This window comes from Taudactylus pleione, unplaced genomic scaffold (assembly GCF_031769625.1).
Source record: "Taudactylus pleione unplaced genomic scaffold, aTauple2 ptg000400l, whole genome shotgun sequence".
NCBI classification, from domain to species: domain Eukaryota; kingdom Metazoa; phylum Chordata; class Amphibia; order Anura; family Myobatrachidae; genus Taudactylus; species Taudactylus pleione.
In genome coordinates, this window is record NW_028284802.1 from 1,930,171 (window position 1) to 1,947,167 (window position 16,997).

The 16,997-nt window shown below is 46.0% G+C and overlaps 1 protein-coding gene across 4 annotated transcripts in view; it reads right to left on the minus strand.

Moving 5' to 3' along the window:
• Positions 1-16,997, minus strand: part of LOC148506504 (HLA class II histocompatibility antigen, DRB1 beta chain-like) — a 71,623-nt gene that overhangs the window by 4,183 nt on the left and 50,443 nt on the right. For all 4 annotated transcript variants that reach the window (XM_088446643.1, XM_088446642.1, XM_088446645.1 and 1 more), the window contains 3 exons: positions 13,087-13,371; positions 9,005-9,118; positions 6,129-6,161 (listed from right to left, as the gene is read on the minus strand). In XM_088446643.1, the coding sequence (XP_088302769.1) occupies positions 6,129-6,161; positions 9,005-9,118; positions 13,087-13,371 (432 nt within the window). The remainder of the gene's footprint in view (positions 1-6,128; positions 6,162-9,004; positions 9,119-13,086; positions 13,372-16,997) is intronic.

Sequence of the window (16,997 nt, forward strand, 5' to 3'; positions counted from 1 at the left end):
GGTGTCCTTTAGAACATGGTCGGCATTGTATAGAAGTCACAATTAGCAGGGTGTTTTGTAGTTGTGGCCGTCTGAATGATCCCTGTATTGTAGGTTGGTCACTAGGACGGGCTCTGTATTGAGAATACTTCACTAGAATGCTCTCTGTACTATACAGAGGTCATCAGAATGCTCTTTGTATTTTGAATCTGCTCTCTGTATTATAAATTAGGTGCCGGGAATAACCCTGGTAATGACCAGAGTCAAGGACCGGGGACGTTGAACCTGGGTAGACTCTTTCACACAGAGAAAGGACCCGGGTTGACCCGGCTTGCCATTCAATATTCCGGGTTCAAATATCGGAAAGGAATGTGACAGTTTGACCTCCACCCCATCACAAATTAGTTTGGATTTCCACTGGATCATGGGGTATTAGGGTATCCTGTTATTGACTCCACTCACTGCGCAGGGGGCAGATACATTGCTTCCACCACCAGGTCCTACCGCCGGCCCTGGAACCGCTTGCTGCTGCATATGCGTCGATCAGTGCGGTCACACCTCCTGATTGGTGTCAGCTGATCCCTCGCAATGGACCAGGCTCTGCACGGTAGCTGGCAGGGGGCTTGAGCTTTGAGACACTGGGCTCAATCCAGAACAGACGGAGAACAGGATAGAGTTTGGCGCAATTCTGTTGTCGGAGGATTCAGATGTAGTCGTTGTAAAGGCAAGATGTTTATTGCTCAAATAGTCTTTAAAAAGACTCTTCCCCTTAGTTTTAGGGGTCAGCATACAGATGTTTCACAACAGTACAATCCTTCTTGATATTCAAAAAGATACACACCTAACCAGGATCGCAGGCCCTCTTTTATGTCACACCGCCCTGTGGTTTTTACCCAATCAAATTAAGTGACTGTGCCTCGCATGCCCACCTTTAGCATTTTCCCTAATTGACAGTGGGGAGTGGTCATTCCCCTGTGCCTTAGCCCACCCACAGGGCTCAGCGTCGCCCAGGCTAAGTCACGTTTGGGATGAAAAACATTCCCTCCAAAATGTACTTCCAAGAATCTGCTAAGGGACCAAGCCTGCCACCTCTAGCCTGAATCGGAGCTCCAGAGGTGGATCAAAGTCACCCAGGCAGGGTTTCCTGGCCACAGAGGGGAAGCTCTTTGGAGCTCCCTGAAAATAATTATCTGACTGCCTTGGCCAGTTTCCCATACATCCCCTCATACCACTTTCAGGCATCAGGCTGCATAGGAGGGCAATTTATTTCTCGGGAAGGGTCTGGAGGATCCAGCAGCCCACAGAGCAGTCTGGATCTCCTGGTCTTCCAGATAACGCAAAAGGTAAGTGCACTTTCCTTTAAAAATATACATTTAAAATACATACATTTGATTTGTACTATACACCCTTTAAAAATAAACACTCTGAGCCTGTGCCCTGCAACAGGCCTTACCAGACTGCAGCACAGGACTGCTCTCCTGGCCCAGTGCTGCACAAAAATTTTAAAACACATTTTAGACATTTTATTTTTCAAACTGCGTGCCCAGCACTCCGCTGGGGCTTTACTAACACAACCCTGCAGTGCTGGGAGCTAAGCTCCCACTCCCCAGCCTAGGGCACTTAGCTCTGCAGCCTGGGACCATGTCCTGGCTGCAGCAGCTTTACCTTCACACTGCTGTGCTCAGCTGCTGTCCTGTTTTTCCTCATCGCTGGGGGATCCAGGGAGCGTGCTCTCCCTGACCCCCAGCGTGCATGCATACAGCCCCAGCTGCAGTGGCTCCACTCCACTGCGGTAAGTAGCCGGCGCGGAGTTACTGGCAGTAACCCTCGAAGTGCTAGGGCGCCGGGAGCCAAGCACCCAGTCCCCAGGGGCTCTATGCTCCTCCTAGCCCTGCTTCGCCGCACAGGGAGTCTGCTAGCGCGAACAACACCAGTGTGCGGCACTCAGCCCGGCTGCCCTTTAATGCTGGGCAACGGAAGCCAAGTTCCCGGACCCCAGCAGTCACCTCACACAGCCCAGGCTGTACTGTGCCTGACGCTCCCGACCCCCAGCATGCGGCTACTGTGCTCTGCAGTCCGGGACAAGTGTCATTCTCCCGGTCCCCAGTGTGGAGCACTCAGCGGCTCCTTACAGCTAACCTAGGTTAACACTCAGCGCTGCCACGGCCGCTAGAAGGGGTCTGGGGCCGCGGCACATAAAAACGGTTTAGAATAACATTGTAAAAACAGTTGACGCCTAGCACCGGCATTATATTGCAAAGATGGCGCCCCAGCTAGGGGTATGAGGAGTATGAGTAGATGAAATAGATCTAATTTGAATACCGGTCAGGCGGTGCTCATGAAATTGGATTAATGCTTTTTGAAACAATTTTTAATCTATTTTGCCGTGTAAAGCCACGGCCACATTATACAAACCACGCCTACATAGTTCTATCACACCCATTCCTCTGATGAGGTGCACTGCTACAAAAACCTAGGGCACATACGCACATTTTCAAAACTTTGCTGGTCCTCCCGTTACACAGTATAAATGATCAGCCTAGTATACAGCCCCAACCACCAGCACCGTTCAAGGACCTTCCAGACCACCCGATACAGCAGCCAGACAATAACAGAGTACATTAAATAATCAACCCACATTAGTTTATTTATGGTGCAACTTTGCAAGAATGTTTTTGCATTTAGGAAAAAAAGGTTTAGAATTTGTCTTTTTATTCAATATTACAATGATAAATGCTACGGGGCAAAGAAGAGCAAGTAACTTTGTATCTAGTTGCAATGCAAATGGTGCAAATACATGTATTATTTTGCATGCAGGGTAAATACTGGCTGCTTTTGCATGAAGTCCACAAATGCTGGACAGCGTTATTGTTACACTGCAATTTACATTTCAGTTAGGACTCACACCTCCCAAATCTAAATTGCTCTGCAAATGTTACATCTGCCCCACCTGTAGTGCAACATGGTGTTACCAAGGTGCAAATTTACATGCTCATTTTTGCTTTTCTCCCAACTCAGAATCAGCCTCTATGTTGTGTTGATTAGTGGTTGAAATAAATAAATCCATTTTCATACAACTATGTCAGACAGGGGCGCCAGGACTTTGGACATGAGACTTAGGGGATCTTGACATTTTTGTAAAGCCTGTGTGTTGAACTACCTAGTCATTTATTGTATATGTAGTATGTCTCTGTATATTAGTCTAGTACCATCACACCACCTCCAGCAATTTTGTTCCTTCATGCATCAACACTAGCAGCAAAGTACAGAGGGCCTGATTCAGACCCGCTCGCGAACGCTGAGCGCTCGCAAGCGGGTCGATGTTGGCCCAGTGCGCCTGCGCACGAGGGAGCCGGCTCCGTCGTGCGCATGCGCGAGACCCGGATAGCGACGGGCAAGCCGTCGCTCCGGGTCTCGCTACAAAGGGGGCGTGCTGTTGATGAGTGACAGCACGCCCCCTTTGGTGGGCGTGCCGGGGGCGTGGCTGCCCAGACGGAGGCGTTCCCATGGGAACGCATAACCGTCTGGGGCCGGCCCCACTGACATCACAAGTGATGTCAGTGGGAGTACTCTCGGCTCTGATAGAGCCGAAAGCACTCCAGGGCTTGCGGCAACGAGACCCTACCACAAGGGTCTCGTCGCAAGCCCGATGGTCGTGATGGTCTTGACCATCGAGACCATCATCCTGGCCGCTCGCACTAGCTGTGGGTGGTCACCCACAGCTATGTGAGCGGCCAGGAGGCAGTTCTAAAAATACAATAGGCGGGCACTGATTCAGAGCGAGTGCTCTGAAAGAGTGTCCGGCTCTGAATCAGGCCCAGAGTGAGCTATTCCAAGATAACAAAACACCAAAACTGAACTTCATTGTCCACTTTTTCCATATCCAACACTTTAGCCAATGTCCTATAGTGCCTGCTTCTATTCTCACTGGTATCACTAGAACAAATAAAATTCTTCAAGGCACCTCTGTTGTTCTGGCTGTAGCCCTGCCCCAATGACATCACACACACGACAAAATGTGGAATTTCCGCTAACCGATGTCGTGGCTCTAAATCAATCGGGAGATTGGGATGGACCAGTATTTAATGGCAGATACGTAGATGGTAGGTGGCAGTGGCATGTGATGGAGGTTAGTCCACACAGCAGATCAACTCAACCAGTGATTAGTTTATTAGCAGGTACAGAATAACACAGGGTTAACAACATGACACAGCATGTACAGGATACAAGGATTGCCCCAGTTGCATCCAAGAGCATTTAAGAGTATGATGGTATCTATAGAGCACCTATAGTAGCACTCTGGGGCAAGGATGTAGCTACAATGGGTGCAGGGAGTGCGGCTGCTATGGGGCCCAGTGGACAGATTGCCCAGGCTGCCTCAGGGGCCCTGCCCTCTCTGTGCACACACTAACCCTGCCAGCTTCTCAGATGTATATGGTTGGCTAGCTCCGTCTAGGCATGGCCATCGACCATCAAAGTTTTTAAAACATCGAAGGTGGCCAGGCAATGTCATCTAGTTTTGCCAATGGTCTCTGCCATCAGTGGATGAGTGGTAGCCGATTTTTATTTTTTTTTCCCCCTCGACAGACGGAGCTTAGCCCCATCCCCATTTTTGATAGCCATCGCTGCGGGACCCATCGAGGGGGGCTCCATAGATGATTTTTGTGCCATCGATGGTAATGATCGTTAGGGCCCATTGATGGTAACCATTGATGGACACCCCACCGATGGCCATCCCTAGCTCCGTCTTTTCTCACTGGGAGAATGTGTGGCTTCAAAGTACATCATGTCTCCTACAGAGAGCATAACTTCTGAGCTGATTTTTTAGTGAATCAATGTTCTTTTATACCACATTATATCATTATCAGCTACAATTATTTTAAATATACAGTATTTTTTCAATTATAATACTTACCATATGGTTATCGCCATTCATTGGGGGCGATTCAATTCAACAAGATGTTGAATAGCCGCGGGAGGGAGCTCCCGCAGCTATTCAATACACCACGCTGTTTGGGCGGGCTAAGGATTTCTTCTCACACTCCCCTGGGGATGCGAGGAGAAATCCGACCAAAGTGCCGGGTGCGTGGCTGTTTTTCTGCTTAGCGCGGCGCAAACAGCCGCTCGCCCGGCACTTTGGACAAAGAATGCCGGTTACCGCGCCTTAACACCCTTGTTAAGGCGCGAGAACCGGCATTCTCCGACCACACAGCGCACTGAATTGAATAGCTCCGGGAGCTCCCTCCCTGCGCTATTCAATGCGCGTTGAATTGAAATCGCCCCCATTTAAACCTTTTATGTCAAATAAACAGGTAGAAAGTGCAAACATTACATAATGTACAACCATACTGCATAAACTGCAAAATAATGCGGAAATGCAGAGTAGCAGCTTCCTCCCGGAAGCCGATCTATGCTAATAGCAGCCTGGACTGGCAGTCCCAGGGGGAGGAGATCCCTCCACTTGGGGCTGCCCGTTGTATATGTGAGTGGCAGGTGGCCAATAGGAAGCCACTACCCATCACAGTGTAGCCAATGGCGATGGTGGCATGAACCATTGATGGTATAAAACTATGCAATTACATACCATCGATGGTTTTAGACCATTGGAGATTTGTGCATGCACAAAAGAAATTGCCTATAAAGGTGGGCAGTTTCCTTAGCGCATGCGCAGCGGCCGGGCAGCTTCCTGACGCAGAACCCATATTACGGCCATCGCAGCTGCTACCATGTTAGCAGATCGATCCTCTGCTGAATCAAGCCCAAAGAACTACACTCATAAAAACGAAATTATCAATTATCTACAGTATGTGCCATGAGGTCTCCTCTTGCAGGAGCAAAATACATTTTACATATTAAAATAATGTTTCCGTATGAAGGCCTTTTACTTCTGCAAAAGTAATATCACATCTGAAAAGTAAACGCATTTTCATTTATTAAAAAAAAAAAAAAAATACACAAAAATCAGGTTTGAAGAAAGGGTTTAAAATTTTAAATTGAGGATTGTCAGTAAATTTGTACGTGTAATTTGATGTTTTATTTCTAGTAGATGGTTCTGCCTAGTCTGCATAACCACTGGCAAACAAGAATATAAAAAAAGTTTTATGCACAGCTAAATTTATACAAAAAAACAAATAACCAAAAAAACTTACGTTCGGTCTGTGGTCCTCGGAACGAAGTTTGGACTGAAAAGAAAAAAAAAAATCAAATGATCTAGTTAAGGCTACAGGATTCTTTATTACCTTTCATTGTCACTCCTATATATACTGACCGCTGCTGCCCGCCTCATTTACCGCTCCTGCCGCTCTGCGTTAGCCTCACCTCTCTCCAGGTTATTTGCAGAGTAAATTATATATTTTTTTGACTATCCTCCTTGTACCCCAGCATCTTCTTTTTACTGCATGGCACTACGTCTCAGCATAGTAGCGCCTCATATTGGGGGTGATTCAGAGGTGGACGCAGTTGTTTTATGCTAATGCTGCAGCCGATGGGTGGCCTATTGAGGTGCCCACTAGCTGTGGTGCGAATCCAGCGATTTGCGTACAAAGACGCACTATTGCCGCATCATCAGACATTGCACCTGCCTACAACGTGCCCTGTTAGCCGGCCCCCAGTTACGGGCAGCCCAGAAACGCCCATGGATCTCCATGCAATGTTATTCTGCGTCCTTCAGCAGACGCATGTACAGAGGGAAAACATCAGACGCATGCACCCAATGCTTTCCCTGCGCCCACTTCTGAATCACCCCCATTATGTTTAGGGCGTGTGGTCCAAACCCTCCCCCACACTCCTCTGTCAACTATGTCACTGGCTCCTCATCCACCTCAAACTCCTCAACCTCACATATAGAGCCCTTACCCATGGCACTCCCACCTTCATCACCTCTCACATTTCTAATCACACTCCCCCACTGACCAATGCCTCAACTCTGATCACCTCTCACATTTCTAATCGTATTCCCTCCACCCTCTCATTGCTCCTCCACTGACCAATGCCTCAACTCTGATCACCTCTCACATTTCTAATCGTATTCCCCCCACCCTCATTGCTCCTTCACTGACCAATGCCTCAACTCTGATCACCTCTCACTCATTCACAATTTCTCACATCTAGACCTTATTACCTCTCCCTATCAGACTCTTCCAGTATCCACACATTCAAACGGGCCCTGGAGACTCACCGCTTCATAAAAACCTCAGCCCTCCATATAACTCCTTACTCTACCCATCTGACCTCCCTCCTATTCTCTTTTCCAGTCCACCCTCATGGTTACATCCCTCCCTTTGGACTCTAAGCCCTCACAGGCAGGACCCTCTTCCCCTGTTCTCTTCTCCAAGCACTAGTGTGCCTCTGTTCCAGTCTCCAATCCTTCACCAACGTCTCTGGTCCTGTGTGCCCGACAACTTGTTAGGTACAGGTTCACTGACTGCCATTTACTAACAATTGCTCCATAACCTGAATTTTCATTGCTTGCTCTCACTAGCCATAATGAGTCGCTTTACCCTTCCCCTCGCTTCCCCCCGGTACCCCACTATGTGCTTGGTTTTATCGTTTTGTTATACAGGTATAGAAGTTCATTTATATTGTAGTGTAGCACCCTGTACCTGTCACAACCCGTGCGGATCCTCTTTCCTGCCTGGGGTGTGTCTCTCTGCTCTGGTGCTTCTAGCACACTCTGGTCTGTATCTCAGCAGTTTGTTGCATCAACTGAGTGTGCTAGAAGCACCAGATCAGAGAGCGACACCCCAGGCAGGAAAGAGGAACTGCGCGGGTTGTGACAGGTGCAGGGTGCTAGAATGAACACATAAGCGGCCCATACACGGTGCGGTTTTTTGCACAATGTGCAGGATTTCGATCGATCGGAACGATCAATCGTGCACATCGTGTGTTTGGTAGGTTTTTGATGCGCGTCCACGCTGTCGTATAGTTGGATCGTACATCTTACAAAAAAGAAACTAAGAACACGATTTATCAGTTAGGATGTATGATGGTAATGATTAATCGTACACCATTTGACCACATCGTACGAAGAATTTCAAGGGCAATCGTACAACACATCTGACCAACTGAAAATCGCACCGTGTATGGCCGGCATAAGGGGCATATTCAATTAGGTGTGAAAAGTCGAAAAACTTTTCGCATGCCGGACTTTCCACTGTCATCGCGGGTTTTGCACGCGGAAAAGTTTTGCGCGCGTCCCCACTTTGCCCCGTATTCAATTAAGAAGTAGTTGAAAATGACACCCAGCGAATTCGGACCTGGCGAAAAGTGCTGTCACAAATGGGGAAAACAGTCTGTACCCCCCGAAAAGCTGCACTAACATAGGGGATCACTATGGATGAGTACTAGCACCCCTAATAAAGCTATTCTGGGTACTTAAGTTCTCTCATTTGCTTGCTATTAGTGTCTTTGCATAAATGGTGAAGATTGGCATTAAGCAATATTTTTTCAACAAAATAAGTAGTCCCAGCAAATTTGGGGTACATGAAAATGGGTGCTAGCATATTTAAAAGTTGCTAATGTGAAGTTTTAAAAAACGTAAACAAACAATCCACCTGCCGCAAGCACCTGCGAACTTAAAAACACCTGGCGCATACTTGGGGGACCCCCTGGAGTCTATTTCGCTAGTTTTTAAGTTTGTCCCCCAACTTTGGTCTTTTTCACCCACATATTGAAAGTACTTTTTGGGGGTGTTCTTAAGTTTTTTTTAAACAATTTACCTTTAGGGGGCTGTCCCAAGGGTGCAGAGTGGTTTTCTGATGTTTGCACCCCAAAACTGCCCTTTTTTCCGCCTGCTTTCATTTGGCAAAACTTTTCCGCCGGGTACAACGCATTGACTTTCCGCACCGGCGAAAAGTCTCCGCAACTGAATACGGGGATAAGTTTCCGTCTGGCAAAATTACGTCACCGGAAAAACTTCCGCCAAAAACGGCTTTTCGCACCTAATTGAATATGCCACTATATTGTGTACCCCTGTACGGCACTGCAGGTACCTTGAAGCACTATATAAATAAAAGATAATAATTACCTTTTCGGCCTCTTATGTACATAACCAGACCAACAACGATGAATACCGTTCCCAGAACGATTCCCACAATCCCTGTCACCTGCTTGCTTCTGGCGGAATCTGATGTCTCCGGCTCTAAATCAGGAGGACAGCGGAGAAAAATTAATATCTCATGACTGGGGAAACCAGCAAATACTCCATTAATATACTGGTAGATACTCAAAAAGCAGAATTATAAGTCTAGGCGTCGTCTGGGATCCATATACGAAACTCAGGATTTATCTCAGGCAGCAGGATCTCGGACACAGGGCCCGATTCAGAGCCGGACGCGATTTGCGGACGGTCGTTCCAAAAAAGGGGCCGGATATTTAAATTGAGCGCTCGCTCATTGCGGTTTGTTGACGCCTCTATGTCTGAGCGAGCGAAAAATGCGCTCGCTATTTTGTAAAAAGACGCCCCTTTGCCGTTCGCATCACACGTCATCTCTGGTATTTATTAGATTAATCAGGAACATCGAAAGGCATCTGAACTGCTCGCAGTGCTTGTGGTAGGAATTACTTCCCGCTGTCACTGCGAGCAGTTCAGGCTAAAAGACAACCAAGTGACGTGGTCGATGACGCTGCTTTGTTAATTATGCACACCCATGAAATGCCCTTTTGACCGTTAGGCACACCTGCATTCTGATCTCCACACCCCCGATTTCAAGCACCTTCCCCTGTTACCACCTACAAACGGTACATTCTGTCAATCAAATTAGCAGCCCCTCGCTATTTTGCGAGCGCACGATTTCCGAACGCAATGATTGGTTTGCGCATGCGCAGTTGTGCGAACATCGCTCATAGCGAACGAGCGGCTGCTTACGAGCGGCTCTGAATCAGAGCCACAGTCTTATAGCTGTCTAGGCCATCGCTGATCACACTTTTGTTGTATTACCTTTAATGGGGCTACAAGCTCAGTAACTCATTTACAGAATGATATTTTTGATACAAAGCAGTTGGCGAGTGTCAAAATACAAAAAGAGGACATAACTACAAGCGCCATTAAAGTAGATACTGCAAGAAACCCAAGTCTACTGTTAACCCATCCTTTATAAAAGGTGATTTTATTTTAATGATTTCTTAATATTCTCTTATATTAAACTTTTTTTTTTTTTTTTTAAACATTATAACAAAACTTGACTATTCCCAATGACTACATTTACCTAATTTTTTGGTCTATTTGGGTTTGGCTTATGTAGGGTTTTAGTGTGGCAGATACCATTTATACCATTATAATGACCTTTGCTATTCAAAATTGACTTAATTTTCTATCCATTCATTTTATTTGCACTTACTGCTAAATGAATAGGAATATACTAATTATTGAAGCAACAAAGTGTTAACTGTGATGTCACCAAAAGGAAAATGTCTGCTGTGGGAGTAATTGCACTACAAGTAGCAGCAAAATGATGAAGAGTGGAGCGGGATAAAGCCTGACGACTAACAATGACTGCATGGCGTTCGCGTTCTCTTTTGGTCATCAAATATGAGGCCTCAGCAAATTGCCCATATCATGTCACCGCCTACAAAGTCAGCAAACAAGATGCCAAGCTAGATATGTGGCATATAACAGTTGCCAAAACAGGGTCCAACATGATCTTACTGCTATCTGACTGGTATATAAGACACAACACTCCCACACTGCCTGGGAAGCCATGGGGCGTTGGAGGTTGGAGCGCTGGTTACAGTTTGAAGCCAGGCACCATGATTCCTGTAGTGACCACTACAGGACTTTGATTAAACCCAGGTCATCATCAGAGTATCTGTACATAATAAATTTCAATTTAAAGGTGCCTACACACTTAGCGATATTTTACACGATTTGCCCGATTCCGACGCATCGTGACGACAAATCGTGTATAATATGCAAAAATCGTGAGTGTCCACTCACAATCACGTTGCCGATGCGCGTCCCTGCAGGTCGTACATCACACCTTCAGATCTGCCGTGCCGTAGGGCAGATCTGACAATCTCAGTCACGATGCACTGGAATAGTTAGGAGGCACGATGCACTGGAATAGTTAGGAGGCACGATGCACTGGAATAGTTAGGAGGCACGATGCACTGGAATAGTTAGGAGGCACGATGCACTGGAATAGTTAGGAGGCACGATGCACTGGAATAGTTAGGAGGCACGATAGATCGTTTGTCACATTGGACAGTTTTTTAACACCAAATCATGTCCACGACTGCCGGGGAGAGTTCAAGGGGAAATCAGACAAAATATCGGATTGTGAGCACATCGCCAAGTGTGTAGGCACCTTTACACCTGGTAAGAAGCAATTGTGGCTAACGCATGGTTTTTGTTCTCGGTGTTTATCCAAGTTGATGATTTTTAAATGAATTGTGGAAAAAAAAAACGGTGAGGTAACCTTTTCCATTTACATTATTTATCCTATGGTATCCTTGGTGTATACGGTCACAATTGGAAACAAATAAGATACATAGACTTATGAGATATGCCCATTAATTTCCAACTTCTTGTAAGTTGATGGTGGGGGCTGTGTGATGTGCATATCCATTTGAATTGGAATTAACATAACCCCTTTTGACTGCATTGCTCACACTTGGAATTTAATACTCAAAAGTCCTTTTTTTTTCAAATACTATGCTGAATAAAATGTAATGTATTTAATATAGTTTAAAATAGGATGTTATGTGAGAAAATCACCACCATCAAGGATTCCATCTGAAGAACGTCTTGATGAACCATTTGGTTATGGACTATTAGTGTTGCTTAGATTTGAACTGTTATTTATTGGCACCAGGATAAGAACCATCTTTTATTTTTGTACTGGCGTCGGCATGCCTGCTGTGACTATTACAGCTCATCTCGTACAAGTGTTAAGATAACTTTCTAGTTGGGTGTCATAAACAACCAGCAGCGCCAATATACCAGAGTGCCATTCACTAACCACTATACATCAATGCAAGTAAAGTAAATAGCGTTCCTAAGAAAAAGTGACGGCTGAACCATCTTCCTTTCAATAGAAAAAAAAGTAAATATACAAAAAGATAAAGATCTTAATATGCTGCAGACAAAAAAAGCCAAAACAAAATGAAGTTTAAAACAAAACACAAAAAAACAAACAAAAACAAAAGCAAAGCAAGAAATAAACGCCTGAAACACAAAATCATAGATAGAAACTTTTTGGTCAGAAATGGAACACAAACATTCCAGTTAGGAACAAAATATATTGTTTTGAAAACCCACCGCTTAAGAAAATCTTTGGACTTTTAGTTGTTCCTTTGGAATCGGTATGAATAGCTGGCAGCTGAATTGCCGGCAGTTCAAATCCCGACACTGGAAGCCTGATGGTGCGGAATCCCAACAGGGGTGTTAAGTACCGTAACCCACCCGCTCTCCTCCCCTTAACCCTCCCTCGGTGGTGCCTAATCCTAACCCCCCCCCCCGTTCCTACATCCTAAACCTAACCCTCTCCGGGGGGGGTGCCTAACCCTAACATCCCCCCGATGGTGCCTAACACTAACCCCCATCCCAGTAGCCTAACCCACCACGGAAGGTCGCTAAACCTAACCTCCCCATCCCTGGGCTAAGTGTCATACTTACCTTCTGGATGGCGGGAGTCAGGATGCCGACATCAGTATCCTGATGTTTCCAGGATGGTGGCATTATGCTGGGTGTCGGGATTCCATCGTCGGTATCTCGACTTCCGGGATCCCGTCCGCCAGCATATTAGACGTATACCAGTCCTTTAATAAACTGACTAATAAATGTAAAGTTGTGCTACTTGCCCTACACATAAAAGCATCACAGAAACATTGGGCATGGAATTAGTATGCTGAGTGGGACTCAGGGCAACAGGTTTGCACTACCCTGTAAGGAAGGTTCATAAGCCACTTTCTTATAGGTTTATTAGGCAATCACTATAAGCATCCGCCTTTGTTCCAAAACATAGGTCTACAGTTTGGTCTGTTTTATTGGGCTCTGTGATATGTTGAACATATATTGGTTATCAAATTGCTTTCCTTTATCAATGCTTAATAACCACACGTTTTGCTCCCTCCTATACTCAGGATTTACAGATAGGTGACAACACTTACTCCAGGTCACACGATATGGGGACGTCAGGCTTATGTGATGAACCTCACAGGTGTAATCGTCTCCTTCCTTAATGTCGGTCTCCAACATCACATGGATTTGGCAAGTCCAGTCTCCATTCTGAAAGAGCTCTGTAGACTGAACCTGATCAGACTCCTCCTGGCCATTCCGGTACCATTTCACCTTTATCTCAGATGGGAAGAACCCAAACACATTACACATAAGCATCTGCTGATCACTATCGGGGTCCTCATGTGGCATTAGGGACACTCTGACTGATGGTGGCTCTGAAACATAGAAAAAGGGATAATTGTGAGTTAATGGTCAATACATTGAGCATCATGATGGATGGAATTTGCATCTAAACCGCAAGCGCAACATACAACCTCCAAAAAAGTGTATTTTGCCTAGCTTGCAGATCTGGCCATTATACAAAATGTGTGCAGCTCGACAAGGGCAGTATATGTGCCTGGGTTACACCAGGAGAGAACAGTAGTATATGTGCCTGGGTTACACCAGGAGAGAACAGTAGTATATGTGCCTGGGTTACACCAGGAGAGAACAGTAGTATATGCGCCTGGGTTACACCAGGAGAGAACAGTAGTATATGCGCCTGGGTTACACCAGGTGAGAACAGTAGTATATGCGCCTAGGTTACACCAGGAGAGAACAGTAGTGTATGCGCCTGAGTTACACCAGGAGAGAACAGTAGTGTATGTGCCTGGGTTACACCAGGAGAGAACAGGAGTATATATGCGCCTGGGTTACACCAGGAGAGAACAGGAGTATATATGCGCCTGGGTTACACCAGGAGAGAACAGTAGTATATGTGCCTGGGTTACACCAGGAGAGAACAGTAGTATATGTGCCTGGGTTACACCAGGAGAGAACAGTAGTATATGTGCCTGGGATACACCAGGTGAGAACAGTAGTACATGTGCCTGGGTTACACCAGGAGAGAACAGGAGTATATGTGCCTGGGTTACACCAGGAGAGAACAGTAGTATATATGCGCCTGGGTTACACCAGGAGAGAACAGTAGTATATATGCGCCTGGGTTACACCAGGAGAGAACAGTAGTATATATGCGCCTGGGTTACACCAGGAGAGAACAGTAGTATATATGCGCCTGGGTTACACCAGGAGAGAACAGTAGTATATATGCCTGGGTTACACCAGGAGAGAACAGTAGTATATGTGCCTGGGTTACACCAGGAGAGAACAGTAGTATATGTGCCTGGGATACACCAGGTGAGAACAGTAGTACATGTGCCTGGGTTACACCAGGAGAGAACAGGAGTATATGTGCCTGGGTTACACCAGGAGAGAACAGTAGTATATATGCGCCTGGGTTACACCAGGAGAGAACAGTAGTATATATGCCTGGGTTACACCAGGAGAGAACAGTAGTATATATGCCTGGGTTACACCAGGAGAGAACAGTAGTATATGCGCCTGGGTTACACCAGGAGAGAACAGGAGTATATGTGCCTGGGTTACACCAAGAGATAACAGTAGTATATGTGCCCAGGGCCGACGAGAGCCGCGCCGAGCCCAGGCGGCGTGACCTAATCGCGGGAGGCGTGGCCACGCCCCCATAGAAACAAACAAACAAAAAGGTTTTGCAGCGCCACAGCGCACTGGGGAGGGGGCCGATGTGTGCCCCTCAGCCCGGCACACAGCCAGTGGGGGGGCGCAATCAGCGTGATCGCGCCCCCCATAGGCATAGGAGACTGCTCCGGCTGCTGCTTTAGCAGCCTAGAGCCGTCTTCCAGTGCAGCCCAGCACACAGCTGGGCAGCTGTGACTTACAGTGCATCCGGAAAGTATTCACAACACTTCACTTTTTCCACATTTTGTTATGTTACAGCTTTATTCCAAAATGGAATAAATTCAGTTTTGCCCTCAAAATTCTACACACAATACCCCATAATGACGTGTAAAAAGTTTTTTTTGCCATTTTTGCAAATTTAATTAAAGAATCACATGTACATAAGTATTCACAACCTTTGCTCAATACTTTGTTGATGCACCTTTGGCAGTTTCGCCCATTCCTCTTTGCAGCACCTCTCAAGCCATCAGGTTGGATGGGAAGCGTTGGTGCACAGCCATTTTCAGATCTCTCCAGAGTTGTTCAATTGGATTCAAGTCTGGGCTCTGGCTGGGCCACTCAAGGACATTCACAGAGTTGTCCTGAAGCCACTCCTTTGATATATTGGCTGTGTGCTTAGGGTCGTTGTCCTGCTGAAAGATGAACCGTCGCCCCAGTCTGATGTCAAGTGCGCTCTGGAGCAGGATGTCTCTGTACATTGCTACATTCATCTTTCCCTCTATCCTGACTAGTCTCCCAGTTCCTACCGCTGAAAAACATCCCCACAGCATGATGCTGCCACCACCATGCTTCACTGTAGGGATGGTATTGGCCTGGTGATGAGCGGTGCCTGATTTCCTCCAAACATAACACCAGGCATTCACGCCAAAGAGTTCAATCTTTGTCTCTCATGGTCTGAGAGTCCTTCAGGTGCATTTTGGCAAGCTCCAGACGGGCTGCAATGTGCTTTTTACTGAGGAGTGGCTTCCATCTGGCCGCTTTACCATACAGGCCTGATTGGTGGATTGCTGCAGAGATGGTTGTCCTTCTGGAAAGTTCTCCTCTATCCACAGAGGAATGCTGTAGCTCTGACAGAGTGACCATTGGGTACTTGGTCACCTCCCTGACTAGGGCCATTCTCCCCCGATCACCCAGTTTAGACGGACGGCCAACTCTAGGAAGAGTCCTGGTGGTTCCGAACTTCTTCCATTTACGGATGATGGAGGCCACTGTGCTCATTGGGACCTTCAAAGCAGCAGATATTTTTCTGTACCCTTCCCCAGATTTGTGCCTCGAGACAATCCTGTCTCGGAGGTCTACAGACAATTCCTTGGACTTGCTTGGTTTGTGCTCTGACATGCACTGTCAAGTGTGGGACCTTATATAGACAAGTGTATGCCTTTCAAAATCATGTCCAACCAACTTAATTTACCACAGGTGGACTCCATCCTTGAGATGTTCCTACAGCTTAATTGATCAGTGGAAACAGGATGCACCTGAGCTCAATTTTGAGCTTCAATGCAAAGGCCATGAATACTTATGTACATGTGATTTCTAAAGGTGCATACACACACAAACGATTTAGTTAATGAACGATTTTAGTAAAAGATTTTCTACCTTGAAAAAATGAACTAAAATCGTTTACTAAAGTTGTTCATTTACTATGTTCATTTAAATGTAATGAACGATTTTTTTAGAACTACAAACGATTTTTGCATATTAACTTAATGAAAATCGTTCAGTTGACAAGTCTGACTGAACTACAAACGTGAACGCGCATGAACAATAATCGTTCATCGTTTGACTCAGAAAGTGAACGATTTTTTCAAACGATTATCGTTAAACGATATAGTTTAACGATAATCGTTCAAAAAATCGTTGTGTGTATGCACCTCTAGTGGTTTTTTTTTTTTTTTAATTACATTTGCAAAAATCTCAAAAAAAACACAAAAAAAACAAACAAAAAAAAAAACAACAACTTTACACGTTGTCATTATGGGGTATTGTGTGTAGAATTTTGAGGACAAAAATGAATTTATTCCATTTTGGAATAAGGCTGTAACATAACAAAATGTGGAAAAAGTGAAGCATTGTGAATGCTTTACCGATGCACTGTAAGAGGGAGGGGGGGCGGTGCCGGACCCGGGCCCCTGCAGCAAGCCCTGGCCCCGGTAATTTGTACCCGCTGCCCCCCCCTCCCTCTCGGTGCCCCAGTATGTGCCTGGGTTACACCAGGAGAGAACAGTAGTATATATGCGCCTGGGTTACACCAGGAGAGAACAGTAGTATATATGCGCCTGGGATACACCAGGAAAGAACAGGA